Source organism: Hyperolius riggenbachi, chromosome 1 (genome assembly GCF_040937935.1).
Source record: "Hyperolius riggenbachi isolate aHypRig1 chromosome 1, aHypRig1.pri, whole genome shotgun sequence".
In the NCBI taxonomy this organism is placed as follows: Eukaryota; Metazoa; Chordata; class Amphibia; order Anura; family Hyperoliidae; genus Hyperolius; species Hyperolius riggenbachi.
Genome location: NC_090646.1, coordinates 463338729 through 463353999, shown reverse-complemented (window position 1 = coordinate 463353999; position 15271 = coordinate 463338729). Strand labels below are relative to the sequence as shown.

The 15271-nt window shown below is 41.5% G+C and overlaps 1 protein-coding gene across 2 annotated transcripts in view; it reads left to right on the top strand.

Annotated features, from left to right (window-relative positions):
• The window catches only part of UBE3B (ubiquitin protein ligase E3B), a 75018-nt gene that overhangs the window by 46381 nt on the left and 13366 nt on the right, over positions 1–15271 (top strand). For both annotated transcript variants that reach the window (XM_068271480.1, XM_068271481.1), the window contains 11 exons: positions 2237–2414; positions 4118–4287; positions 5336–5503; positions 7909–8080; positions 9233–9351; positions 9443–9557; positions 12404–12503; positions 12597–12716; positions 13084–13260; positions 13347–13457; positions 13542–13679. In XM_068271480.1, the coding sequence (XP_068127581.1) occupies positions 2237–2414; positions 4118–4287; positions 5336–5503; positions 7909–8080; positions 9233–9351; positions 9443–9557; positions 12404–12503; positions 12597–12716; positions 13084–13260; positions 13347–13457; positions 13542–13679 (1568 nt within the window). The remainder of the gene's footprint in view (positions 1–2236; positions 2415–4117; positions 4288–5335; positions 5504–7908; positions 8081–9232; positions 9352–9442; positions 9558–12403; positions 12504–12596; positions 12717–13083; positions 13261–13346; positions 13458–13541; positions 13680–15271) is intronic.

The window sequence follows — 15271 nt, the reverse complement described above, 5'->3', positions numbered from 1 at the left end:
AAAATACATTTTTTTCCCAGCTCAACTATAAGCTTTACTAAAGATTACTGCAGCAAGATGTGAGGACTGCATGCTGCCTTGTTACAGAATTTGCAGATCTTATTTGAAAAACTCTGCCTAGTCACACAATTTGCAGATATGAAGTGTTAAAGTACACCTGAACTTACAGGGATATAGAGGCTGTCATAAGTATTTTTTTTTGCCTGGCTGACTTTCTTATCCTCTGTCGCTAATACTCTCAGACGCTGAACAAGCATGCCGATCGGGTGTTTCTGACTGAATTCTAACTGTATTAGCTGCATGCTTGTTTCCCTTGTGTGATTTAGACACTAGTGATGCCAGAGACATCAGCAGGATAGCAAGGAAACTAGTATTGTTTATTTATAAGGAAATAAATATGTCTGCCACCATATTCCTCTCAGTTCAGGTGTACTTTAAAGGATGGCTGGGAGCGTTCTGTGCAGGGGCAGCACCTCTGTTGTAGCGGTGCGTCCGCAGACTTTGCTGGGTTGGCTACCACTACAGAGGGGAGCTGCGGCAAGGGACACATGGGCTTCAATTCATCAAGCATTACCGCATTCGATAATGCTGAAAACAGCTGACTTAACGGAACACTTTTGAAAATGTTAATTCATCAAAGCTGTTACCGAATGAGAAGCTGAAATGAGAGAGCAATGAGATAAATTACCAACATGTGCTCAACACATGTCAGCAAATGTCAGTAAATGTCAATTCATCAAGGTTACCACATTCGCTAACCCATTCGGTGATTATCTCCAGCTCTCCCCTGTCATTACAGGCTTCAAAAGCCTTCTGTGTGAATGTTTTCATGATTAACAGGAGCAGGTAGCCAATAGAAACAGCCCCTGTTTTCCTGCAAGTGCCCCTGATAGGTCACACAGGCTTCTCCACACAAGCTTTCAGACCCCCCAGGCAGTGAGCAGAGAGAACGGGACAAAAGATATTTTCCAGGCACCCTTCGGTGGCGTAACCCATTGAGTCCCTGTTTGAATATGCAAAGATCCTGGTGGTGAAATCACCAAGCATGGCATTTGTAATGTCTCCAGGAAGTTCATCTACGTTGTGGCAAATAAGTAAAATGTTAAGAAACACTGATGGACAGATTCAGAGCAGCAGAGGCAGTATAAATAACAGTAAATATAACACATGTTTACATCTAAAGGGATGTCTGGATGCCTTCTATTGTAATCAGCTTGTAACAACACAGGGACATTCCAAGCTGCTCTGCACCACTCTGCTGTTATCGAACAGCCTTTGATGAATTGAAGCCTAGTAGTTTGGTAACTTAACGAACCTCTACCACATGTGTGAAAATATTGATGAATTAGCACAGTGAAGTGTAAAATACCGAATGCAGTATTTTAAGGACTGGGATTTTGTTATCGAACACCCTTTGATGAATTGAAGCCATAGGCTTCTAGGGGCTGAAGGAAGCCCCAGATAAGTAAATCTGATTTTTTTCTTTGCCTCATGAATCCAATAAGCATTGCCTGGTCACACATTATGAAGAAATGAGGCAATAAATACCGTCCGGTCATAATGTTCACAAGGATAATCTAATTAAGTGGTTATAGAACTACTAGATATGGGGTTTTCCAAATAAATGTTTAACTCTTTATCTTGTTCACATCTTCTATGGGGTAGGTGAATGCCTGCACTCCTTTTTTAAGTTATAATTATTTTATACCCTGGGCACCTCCATCTCACAGTTAGTTCACTGCAGCAAGCTTATCTAAACTAATAATAGAAGTTGTACAAAGGGAATGTTTGCAAATAATCAATTTAACCTTGGCAAACAGAATTTTCACATTCGAAAGTCCTATTAAATGTGAGCATTTTTCCAAGCACTAAAGTAGAAGAAGACTTTTGTCCTGTTGCTATGGTTACAAAGTTGCATAATTTGCATGTCTGGAAAGTCATAGCTGGGGGCCATATGAAATGGGTTGGTCATTTTTAAATGAACACTATACACTGATACTATGACTATTTTTTAATTTTTTGAAAAATAAGCTTTACATTTACAGAAGAGTGGTAAGCTGTAGAAATGATTTTCCTATTGATGACCCCTAATGTTTTTTGCTAGAATGGAGAATGTGCATACAGACTTCAAGTCCACTTTAATGTAGAATTAAGTTTCATAAGCCAGGCATGACAAACCTTTAAGTGAAATACTCCTGCCACTCTTATTCAGATCAGTATCATTCAATTTTTATAGGCAACCTTATTCACCTCGGTCACCTTACTGAAAAAGTGCTGGAGGAAGAAACTGGTCACTTTGTCAGCGTCCTTACTAATATGTTATCCTACTGCCAGCAATATGTATCTCAGAAGAAATCCAACCTCACACACTGGCATCCTGTGCTGGGCTGGTTCTCCCAGACAGTGGATTATGGGTATGTTGACTCCATACAGGAGGTCACCGTGGAATAGCTTTTTTGTTGTTAAAGTGACACTGAACACAGAATAATCCGTGAGTAATTCCTGCAGTCTTAGAAATGAATTAAGTGTGTGTTACATGTAACGCTACTGTTTGTTTTGTATATCAGAGCCAAATGTAGGTACCTGCATACCATGCCCAGGACTGGGCAATCTCCTAAAGACTAAAGTAGCACAAAACTTTTCCTTAGCTTGTCCCACAAATGCCCTAGTTTTTTCCCTTGTGGTTTTTAAGGTCAAATTCCTGCCCCCCCTAGACATATTTAGTTATTGGATGGCTACTCCCTTTTCACGTCGTCCCCCATCCCCCGATACGCCACTTAGCACTCTTTAATTATTTGTGTATAATAAAATCCTAGTTACAGGAAATTACATTATTGTAAACGCTCTATTTATGTTTCCCTACTGTCAGTCTCACATGGACGTTACTGGTCCTTGCTATTCGGGTCCTGTAATGCTCGGGTGGCCAGATGACGCTGTGCACGCAAGTGTCACCTGCTGTGGCATGTACCCTGTGGCTGGGGGTGTTTGCAAGCGCGTGGTGTAATGCAAAGTTTTGCGTATGCATGCGCTGGACTTGCCGTTCGTGTTTTTGCTTCAAAAGAGTTAGCCTTGGCCTATAAAATGCACCTTGCACTGAGGCTCCAATGAGACCTTTGTCAGTTTTGGTGTACATTAGCGTATCCTGCACTCTGTGTCTCCGTTGTTTGATCTCATCTTTACCCGGCTTGTTTGACCATTCCTGCTGTTCACTCCTCATTATTGACAGAGTTTTTCCTCGTTCTGCTGCTGTCTGCCGCCTGCCCGACCCGAATTGTCCACGGTTCTGTATTGTCTACTGCCAGCCCTGACCTGAATTGTTACACTCTTTTAAATTGACTTGCCGCCTGGACCAACTCGGCCTGAAGATCGATCGATAGTGCAATTGCCGCCTGCCTACTGACCCGGATCTTACTCTAACTATGAGTATTCTCCTAATTGTGGTGTGGCCTGTTGTCTCTACCACTGTTAGTCTCCCTTGAATACAGCCTGGTGGGTACTAGGCTGCCAAGTCCATCATACTTTGGCAGCTGTGGTCACATAGATCCTGTGCTCTTGGGAACTCACACATCAGTGGTAAAGTCAATTGGTCACTCACCAGCACAACACCTACACTATTCATAGATAGTCTTGATGCTTGTGTTCAGAGTTACTTTAACCAACATGTCATTTTTTGTGATTTTTCTATGCTTTATTTCACTGCCCCTTCTACTTCATCCATTAAATCTGTACTGTCCCTGTTTCTTGGTTTACTCTTCAGGCAGGGAACACACTTGACTGTTTTCCTGCACGTTTTCTGCACAGAAAAACTGAGTACTCATGTTAATCAATGGGCTAGTTCACACTTGTTGTTCGCACGCAGAAAAATAAACAGACATTCTGCATGATGATTCTGCACATTTTGTCAGTTTTCTCTATCAATTACATCAGCTGCTGTGAAAAAAAGTGCGCGCTTTCCTGCTCAGAAACACACTGAGTGTGCAGAAAAAGTATGCAGAAAAACGCGCAGAAAACTGAAAGAAAAGTGTGTTCCCTGCCTCAAAGTTTAGTCTCTCCTTTCCAAAAAGGTAGTAACAGTTGTTTTCCCATGGAAGTAAATGTCTTATATCTTTTTTTACAGTCTCAACGAGTCAATGCCTTTACTCACCAAACAGCTCCAGCATCTTTGGGGTGTTCGCATGATCCGAATATTGTTCCGGGAAGTCCTTAGCAAGAAACTTGCAGAAAATCACGAGGTGTTTGTTGTGGCCACACCAAGCTCATCACCACAGAACAACCTGCCTATGAAGAGTAAGCTCACTGCTTAAGCCGAGATTGATGCTCATGGTTAAATGAATGACATAGCAGAACTATCCGTCCTTTAATGATAGCAGCCTAGTATATAACACATTTACACTGTTAGTGTGCTAACTCCTTCATTTTAAAATAACAACATTTTGCAGTAATTGTCTGTAACACTGTTGCGTAGTATGCCTGTTGGAGTCATTTACTTTCGCATTCGTTCTCTGGCCCTTCTCTAATTCACATTTTTCCCGAAGAGATAATTTTTCATCTTCTCTAAAAATAAGCTTTTCAGCACTTTGCAATTGAAAAAGTACTAAAGAGTAGGTAATGAAGTGATATGAAACTAAATTTGAATATTTTCTTGCATGTTGGGATCTTTAAAGGGAAGATCTGGGGTGAATAGAAAAAAAATCTACTTACCTGGGGATTTCTCCAGCCCCTGGCAGCCGTCCTGTGCCCTCGCCGGAGCTCCGCTCCCAGCAGGTGGCCCGGGGTCCCCTCTGTTGCAGATGCCGACCAGCATCCACTGCACATGAGCAAGCGAGTGGCCACGCTACTCATGACTGCGATCACGTAGCCTAGAGCATTCTGTGCAGAACACTCCAGACCACATGAGCGTGATTGCAAGAGGCACAGAAGATACCGACCTGGCGAGGTCGGCATCTGTTACGGAGGTGACCCCGGGCCACCGCCTAGGAGTGGAGCTGCGATGAGGGCACAGGACGGCTGCCAGGGGCTGGAGGAAGCCCCACGTAAGTAGATCTTTTTTTATTTTGCTCAGATGTTAACTTTAAAGGTATTTTTTTTCGTAAGGTTTGAAAATATCTCCTTGGAGAATACTCAGGAGAAAAGTTAATAGGATACAGGCCTCTGTCTCTTGGTCCTTCTGCTCATTGCTGACAGTTTTTGATTGAGCAGTGAAGATTCTTCTATAATATTTATTAAGTTTTAACTGAATATAACTTTTCCCCTCCTGATAGTTCTTATTCACATTATTTTGAATGTGTACAGTAATTGACAGCAATGTCTATTTTCTACTGTGTTTTTTTCACAGATTTATTCAAAAGAGCATTCCAGAAGTCTGCCTCTGTGCGTCATATCCTGAAGCCTATTGGGGGCAAAAGAGTGGACTCGCAAGAAGTCCAGAAAGTATGCAATATCTGTGTTCTATACCAGACCGCACTTACTACTCTCACGCAAATCCGATTACAGATCCTCACTGGTTGGTACAATCTTATTAACATGATCATAAATCTTATCCTTATGAACCATTTTATTTTATTTTTGCAACTTTAGCTAGATACAAGACTATTGTATCTAACTATAGTTGATTTTTACCCAAAGTTGTTTGATACTGAAATCAGTAGGGCAATTACAATGGGGGCAGCTGTGTTCTGTATCACAGTTGAGTATTATTGGAATGAATGCTTTTATAGTTTGCTCAGACAATTTAACTAAATAAGACAATCTATAACTATCTCTGCATCTGTTCAATGATAATGGGCAAATTAAGCTCTTATCGTGTAAAAGCCCTACTAGTTCAGCACTGCTTTGCTAGTTTTGTTGTTTCCCACTGCTATTTTCCATAGGTGGTTGGTGGTGTGGCCCCTCTCCCTGATAGGCTTCTGTCACTATCTTTAGCGCTTGGGCCACATCACTTCTACCTAATTCGGGTTAGTCTGGTTCCTATAAACTTAAGCCATATACAAGGACTGTTGCGCATAGGGATTGGGACTTGATCCCTCAGGGGACAGTTCAGGGTCGAGCTCTGTACAGTCCTTTTGGTACGGAGATGGGAGGCGGGCCAGTGCCATGACAGAGAGGCATATTGCTGGAGGAGGGGGGGGGGGGGGAGTAGGAGAGTAATACTGCTGGCCTGTGTTTAGCCAAGTTGATCTGCCAGGGAGGTCAGGGGCCACTATACACCCGTTAGACTTTCATCAGAGGTGGCCCTGACCCAGTCACCTCGGCCAAAAACCACTTTGTGTGTGTACAAGGTTTAAAACTGTGTAGCCCATGTACTGTATGTGCTCTGACAGGCCTAATTTTAGTACTGTATATAGGAGCTTGGAAAGGAACAAAGTAGCAGCAATGCAGCAATTAGCCCTTAAGCTAATTACGGCACTTGGGAGGGATTGCTCACTGCCTTTGAGGGATAGCAGGGCAGTGTTGAAATAGTCAACAATAGGTCTGCTGTGTGTTCTTTAATTTGAAGTTTAGATGGGTTGCCCCCTCCCCCCCCACACACACACACACACGCTATGCAATATTTCACCTCATCACTTGGGGCTGCATGGAATTTTTCTTTAACTCCACCCTCCTGTCTGTGGGACAGCACATCCAACTCAGACAAGCTGAAGTGGCACTCTTTACTGAAAGTCAAAATGATCCCAAATAATTGTTTTGACAGCCAAAAGCCACATATAATTAAATGACCTGTCCCAAGAACATTTGTACTCAAGTATTGTAATTTGGTAATGCTCGCTGTGGATGCCCTTGCATTGAAGGGCATCCATGGCTATAAGGGCTGGTGCACACCGAGCGGGTTTTTCGGCGTTTTTGCAGCCGCTTGCAGCTGCGGATACGCTTGGTCAATGTATCTCAATGGGGTGGTTCACACCAGAGCGGGAGGCGTTTTGCTGAAACACATACTCCCGGGGAGAGGCATTTTTTGGATTGCGGAGGCATTTCTGCCTCCAATGTTAAGTATAGGAAAAATGCAAACCGCTCTGAAAAACGGCAGTTCAGAGCGGTTTTGCAGGCGTTTTTGTTACAGAAGCTGTTCAGTAATAGCTTTACTGTAACAATATATGAAATCTACTACACCAAAAACGCTTCCCAAAACCGCAAATGCTAGCTGAAACGCTACAGAAAAATAAGAAAAAGCGTTTCAAAATCTGCTAGAATTTTGCGGATCTGCTAGCGGGTTTTGGTGTGTACCAGGCCTCAGTTTTAGGTATTTCCTGGAAGAGTTGATACAGGGATTTACCTGACTGCCATCTGGAGTCAGGAAGGAATTTTTCCCTTTTAAGGCTAATTGGCCCAGGGCTTGTAAGGTTTTTTGCCTTCTCTGAATGAACTGGGATATGTGCAGGTTCAGGTTGGTTTTTTATTTTATTTATTTTTTCTGGTTGGACTTGATGGACAAATGCCTTTTTTTCAATCAAGCTAACTATGTAACACACGCCTTATTAATTTTATGCTAGGTATAATGTAGGTCTGTTTCGAGGGTAGAAGATATGCAGAGTAATCTTTACATGTCTATGTTTGTCTCGACTACAGTCTGAATGGAAGGTTGCCTGTAATAGGGAAGTCATGAAAGCATGCTCTAACTGCCCTCAAATCCCAAAACCTGTAGCTCATACCAGGTTTGTAAGCTTGGATCATTTCAGCATTCAAGATTGCCAATCTTCTGCCACCCATACACATGAGATAATTGCTTAGTACAGCTAAAAAAAATCCTATATGTTTGGCATTTTTTTTTCACTTGTCTGCTCCTATCTGAAGGTAGTGTTATTTTTTATGGTGTCCATTTTAGCGATTCGGTCTTCAAATGGAGCAGCTGAACTTGTCATCCCTTAATAATGAATAGCATGGATTGCCACAAATCTTTTGCTTCGTTACTAGGTCTTACTTATCTAGATGATCTCCTTCCCAAGCTTTGGGCCTTTATTTGTGAACTGGGACCACAAGGAGGACTGAAACTGTTCCTGGAGTGTTTGAATAATGACACAGAGGAGTCCCGCAGATTGCTGGCCATGCTGGTTCTGTTCTGTGATTGCTCCAGGCACCTTATTACGTGAGTTCACTATCAGTATGGACTTATGACTGCAGACTGAATAGTAAAGTGACCCTTTCACTTTTCACCGCGTCATAAATTAAGTGTATGTTTATAAAGCAAAATGTGTTTGTGTACTTTGACAACAGTTGTTATATCAAAGCATACTTCATTGTGTAAATGCTCATAATTACAGCATCAGGACCATTGATGGGACAGCTAAATAATCTAACGTCTAATCCCACACTGAAGCCCTCTGTATCTAGCAAAGTGACCACCACTGCTTTAAAAGACAACTGTAATGAGATGGATGTGAAAGCTGCCATATTTATTTGCTTTTAAGTAATACCAGTGGCTTGGCTGTCCTACTGATCCTTTGCTTCTAATACTTTTAGCCATAGACCCTGAACAAGTATGCAGCAGATCAGATCAGGTGTTTCTGACATTGTAAGATATGACAAGATTATCTGTATGCTTGTTTCTGGTGTGATTTAGACACTACTGCAGCCAAATAGGCCAGCAGGACTAGCCAGGAAACTGGTATTGTTTAAAAGGAAATAAACATGGCAACCTTCATATCCTTCTCGTTACAGTTGTCCTTCAAACGCTAGTTCATTTCAACCTTAAAACATGCAAGCTAGATTCTTGTGTTATGGATATACCTCAATAGGGATGAGCAAGAACAATTTAGCAAAAATCGAAGTGTGTGTGTGGGGAGGTTCGAGCTGTGTACACAAGTGTTAACTCACCTTGGTTGCCACCTACCATTCGATGCGTTCCATGCTGCTTTCCAGCTTCCTACACTTCCGCTTTCAAAGAGGGGGTACCGGCTTACAAGGTGGTAGGCATAAGAAGCTGGAGTGTAGCGTGGAATGCATCTGTAGAGAGTTAGTGGCTAAGGTGAATTAACCTTTGCATACACTGCTTGATCTCTCCGCACCCTCTAGGATGCTTTTTCTTTGTGCTAAATTGTTATTGCTCATTCCCAAGACCCGATAATGCAGCAACACAGATGTCATACTGCAGATTTTCAGGTACATCCCATGATCTAAATGAATAGGAACCCATAGTGAGGGTATTGCAAGAGTGTGGTTGGGAATTTGGTTGATCTGGAATTGTTGGTAGTTTTAATCTATAACGAGTATAATCACAGCCTTTTCTTCTGTTTGGCAGGATCTTGGATGACATCGAGGTGTATGAGGAGCAGATTTCCTTCAAGGTGGAAGAGCTTGTCACCATCTCTTCCTTTTTGAACTCCTTTGTGTTCAAGATGGTTTGGGACAGTATTCTGGGTAAGATCCTCAATTCAGAACATTCAGAAAATGATTAAATAGCCTTTTTACTTCTTTCATGCCCATAGTACAATGTAATTTTCATTTGCAGAGGATGCTAATGGACAAACCCTGGAGCTTTTTCATTCTGTGCATGGCTGGCTAATGGTCCTGTATGAGAGAGATTGCCGCAGGAGATTTGCTCCAGAGGACCATTGGCTGCGAAAGTGAGTCTATATATGCATGTTACCCCTTGCTGGTTTATTTGTGTTACCATGCTTGTGGTTAGCTGGTATTATTATTTAGTTATATAGCACTAACATCTTGCACAGCACTTTACAGAGTACGTAGTCCTCTCTCCAACTGCCCCTTAAAGGAGCTCACAGTCTAATCACGATCTTAGTCATAGTCCCTACCATAGACTAATGCCCGTTTTGGGGGAAGCCACTTAAGTCACTGCTATGCTTTTTAGGATGTGGGAGTGCTTGGGAAAAAAACACTGGGAGAACATGCAGATTATGTAACTATAATTCCATATAGTCACTTGTCCTGGCGGGGGAGGGGGGGTTGGAATGAATTCATTTCACCTCATGGTACATTCTGCATGCATTCTGTTTCTGTCACTTTCAGGACTGTATAGAATATGTCAGAGCCATCAAAGTATTTTCTGTGTAGATTTAACAAAACTATATTGCATTTCTACTTGAAATCCTATGATATCGCCCTAGGCTATGGTTGGAAACGCACAATTTCAGTATAGGTCTCCCTTTAAAGGAATGTGAAGTGAGAGGAATACGGATATTGCCATCTTCATTTTCTAATAAACAATGATGGTTGCCTGACGTATGTGCTGATACTTCGCCTTTAAAACGAAGTCACTGGCCAAGAATGAACATGCAGACCAGATGCTTTGATTTTTTTCTGACTCCTCTGGCTGCATGCTTGTTGCAGGTCCATGATTTAAACTCAACTAAAGCCTAAAGATCAGTATAACAGCCAGGCAACTGGTATTGTTTATAAGGGAACGAAGATGGCAGCCTCTATATACATCTAACTTGAGGTTCTCCTTTAAAGGGCAAAGCCTATTTGAGCTAGTAACAAGATTACAGTTGCCTTTGGTTTATGTGTAACAAATCATTGGAAGTTCTAATTTAGAAAAGCTTTGACTTATGAATAGCCTTAGAGTCATTGATTTGTGGCCACTGAGAAGCAAAGGTGTTGGGAACAGGTATATGCATTACATGAGTTTTAAACGGTTCAGTTTTTAACCAATAGAGAATAATAAGATAAATCTTTTTCTCTACTGGGGACAGCCAGCTGTGACTGAGTCTTCTCGAACGCTGCAGAATCATTTGTTGTACACTCATGTCCAGACATCTCCTACTCTGTTGTCACAACACATGCACTGCTAGAGGGACCAATTGCAATAAGTGTAATGTAGTAAAATCAGGGGTTATGTAAAAATTCTGAAACCTAGAGCTTTGTGTACACAATGTAAAATTCTCTCAAAGTTGCAAGTAGGAGAAGAGAGGAGGTGAGCATCTGAGAGAGATGGGACCTTATGGTTTTAGCTGTGTGTGGGAAGCAGGAGTTTCTAACTTCTGCATTAGATCGAGTACACTTCATTCACCTTGTAATTAACTTCATGATCTTTCAATGGATTGATCATTAAATAATTGATTCTATTAAGCTTCATTGGATTTGACATTTAGTAAAATGTGTACCATAAAAGATTTTACAACATTATCTGCTGCAGACATTTTCTATTCCCCAGGTTGCCATGTACTCAGCTGTCTGATAAGTCTATAGTGAACTAGTAGAACCTTTTCAAACTTTCATACCCATAAGACAATACAGGTAGTCCCCGACTTACGAACGGCATGGATTCTGTGTTTCCATGGGAACATGCCAAAAAAAATAATTTTTAAATTTGACTTTTTTGAGTAATTTTTTTGAAGAAATTGATTTAAAAAAATTCAAAGAAAATGGCTTTTAAACTTGGATAAGCAGGTACAGAGGGAAGAGGTGACACAGAGGGGAACACTGGAGGCCCAGGATGGAAACAGAGGAGGTACAGGGGACAGAGATGGCGCAATGTTCTGACTTAGGAACAGGTTCAGGTTAAGAACGAACCTACAGTCCCTATCTCGTTCATTAACTGGGGACTACCTGTATATACTATAATAAGAATAATAATTTTGCTTATAGTTGAGGTAGCTGGGGAAGTTGGAATAAACCAACTTAAGGATGGATTTGGCTTAGTTTCCACTATATTTCTGCAGGTGGCTGTGTATTTGTACATAAACACACGGCATCTGTGTTGCTTTCCACTGTAGTGCTGATCCCACCGGGCTGTGGACCAAAATGCATGCAGCAGTGCATTATCACAATGTGCGGTGCAGAAATGGGAACCTCAAACAGTCCAACCTATGCACTTCTGATGTTCCAGCATTCTATACACATTGCTGAAATACACACAAAAATAGTAATAAAAATAAAATAGTGAGTGGAAATTAGCCTTAAAGTGTAACCGGGGCGATATGTGCATTTACAGTACAAAACATATTAATAACAGGCTCTTTTACTTGTTTTATTTTGCTGCCTGAAAGAGTTAATTTCTAGGCATGTAAGTGACAGCTTCTGTCTTGTCGGTACCTTGTTAGGAATATAGTAAACATCACTGATAAGCAGATTACAGCCATAAAAGTTTTCCTGGCAGAATACAACTTTTAAGGGCAGGGAGAGATAAATACATGAACTATTGACCTTTTCTAACTCTGGGACACTTAGTAGGTTGCCACTGATTAGAGACCGTAAAACATTCAACCTACTTTGTAAATGTTTAAATATGAAAGAGAACCGTGGGATACTTAAAAAAAAGACATTTTTTAGGAGTAGGAGGATATATATATAATTGTTTTATCAGTTTATTTTCACCCCAGGTTCACTTTAAAACTCAAGCCAGAATGTAGAACACCTTTAGGGGCAGGGCAATCCATCTTAGTGATCTTTCAGTGGTTATTAAACTATTTAGAGCATTGTACAGTTCTGTAATGCACCTTTGATCTTCCAGGGATCTTAAACCTGGGGTGCTTTTTCAAGAACTGGACAAAGAGAGAAAGAGAGCCCAGCTGTTGCTTCAATACATCCCTCATGTCATTCCACACAAAAATGTAAGTGGCACAGTCTGTATCCATACTCCTTGTACAAACACAAGCTTGCTCTAGTTTCGTTTTGAGGTCTTATATCTGTTTTCTATTTTCTAGAGAGTACTTTTATTCCGTAATATCGTCACTAAGGAGAAGGAGAAGTTAGGCTTAGTGGAAACGAATACTGCCTCACCCCATGTTACACACATCACTATAAGGAGGTCACGTATGTTGGAGGTGTGTTCTGTTCATACATACAAGACTATGCTTTGTACATACAGTATGACATGCTTTTATCAGCAGTAGAGCTTTGATATTGTAGGCTTATATTTTGTGATAACTACTTTACCTTTTTGGTTATTCCACATAGACTATAAAGTGAGCGTCTCATTATCACCTGCTATTTGTGTCACCCCATTTGGACGCTCTGCATTATGATTTTTGTTGATTTTTATATGTTTACATGTCTTGCTATTTATAAGGATAGCTAAAGAAGACTGGTTGTAGTTGTGGGAGGGATACTGGAAGTAGAGAATGAATGAGATGAAACCATTCTTAGCATTACTATAACTAAACTCTATTTCACGTTTCTATGTCATTACAGGATGGTTATGACCAGCTAAGACAGCTGTCACAGAATGCAATGAAAGGGGTCATTAGAGTGAAATTTGTCAATGACCTGGGGATGGATGAAGCTGGAATAGACCAAGATGGTGTTTTCAAGGAATTCTTAGAAGAAATCATAAAAAAGGTGTTTGATCCAGCCCTGAATCTATTTAAGGTATGTGGTACATGAAGCACATATATTTGCCTATACATTATGGCAATGTTTATTTCATCACAATTATTTTATCTCTGTTATTGCAGACCACCAGTACTGGAGATCGATTATACCCATCTCCTACATCTTATATCCATGAGAATTACCTCCAGTTATTTGAGTTTGTAGGGAAGATGTTGGGAAAGGCTGTATATGAGGTAAGTTACATTTCAGAGATGCTGCTACAAAATAAAGAACATTTAGAACATATCAATATAAGCTAATTGTATTTATTGTTCCAGGGTATTGTAGTAGACGTCCCCTTTGCTTCGTTCTTCCTGAGCCAGCTCTTGGGACACCATCATAGTATTTTCTATAGCTCCGTGGATGAGCTGCCTTCCCTGGACCCTGAGTTCTATAAGAACCTTACATCCATTAAGGTCAGTGTAAATTGAATTAGAGCAATATTAGGACTTTATCATAACTTAAAGCGGTCTAACATCCAACATTTCAACTTTGCTTTAATAGATTGCTTGCAGCTTAAAAACTGTTATGCCAGAATTTTTTTAAAGCAGAAATTCACTGAATAGTTAAAACTCAGCATCTTAGAGCTGAATTCAGCTAAGGATTCCGCTTCCGAGCTGAGATTTAGATACAAATGTATCAGGTTTGGAATGTAAATAAAGCTCTGAAAAGCCTGTCTGGGACGCCCTCTGTGCTTAGAGAGACTTTTGCTTATTTACATTCCAAACATGATACATTTGTATCTAAATCTCTGCTGGGAAGCCGAATTCTAGCTGAATACAGCACTAAAATGCTGAGTGTTAACTATTTAGTGAATTTCTGCTTTAAAAAAATTCTGGCATAACAGTTTTTAAGCTGTAAGCAATCTATTAAAGCAAAGTTGAAATGCTGGGTGTTAGACCACTGTAAAATAGATGTCCATGATCTTTACAAAAGGGCCATTGCTCCTACCTACTACCTAAATGGCACATACATTATAGGGGCGTAGAAATATTTTGAATTTGTCTGTCAAACCTGTGGTCATGTGACCATTGTCATGACTTACCCATGCAGCAACCCAGCCCCGTTTCTAGGGGCGGGCCAGGCAGGTATCCACCCGGGGGCAGTGAAGAAAGGGGGAGCAGCGGCACTCAGTCGCAGGGGGGGAGGCCCGACTTCTTCCTTCCTCTCCTCTGGGGGCGGGGGGACTTAGCCGCAGGGAGGGAGGCCCAAATCATCCCTCTCTCTCCATTTGGTTCCCACCTTTTCCCACCCTGTATTGCAGAAATGTCCTGCAGGGGCAGGGGGGGGGGGTCTTAATAAAAACTTCTGGGCTCCAGGGGATGATCACGCACCACCGGGTTCCTCTGTCTCTAGTCTTCCATTGAGGAAGAAGTGAGCAGCGCTGCAGACAGAAGCCTGGTGGCATGTAATCATTGCTTAAAATATGCCTTTACTGTTTGTGTGCTGTAGAAAAGGTGGGGGAGCAGATAGTCACTGATGTTTGCCAGCTGGATAGTGCCACAGAGAAAGCTACTTGGGAACAAACCAGCACATGACAGAATAAAAAAAAAGAGCTACAGCCATCAGGATCAAGGCTGTAAAAGAGAAGGCTGGTTTTACAGAGATGCTTGGAAGCAGCTTCAGCATTGACACAGTTTACTGGAAAGAACATGGATGAAGTTGGCTGCGTAGAAATGATAAAAGTGGAGTCAGAACTGGTTTACATAAATGCAAGAAATCTGTATAAGGGAGCCTTGCAGATGGGTCTTGCTAAGGAAAATAGCTAGGTGTTCTCAGTTCCTTTAAAGCTAATGTGAATTAAAAAAAAAAAAAAAAAAGCAGATACTCACCTAAGGAGTGGGAAGGCTCGGTCCTAATGAGCCTTCCCTCTCCTCTCCCGGTGCCCTCCATGCTGCGCTGTCTCCCCCGTTCGCATCCACAACCGCGGGGACTTCAGAAGTCTTCGGGAGCTGAGTCCTCCCGAAGACAGGCGGTGCACACGCGAATGCGTCATAGAGGGTGCGCG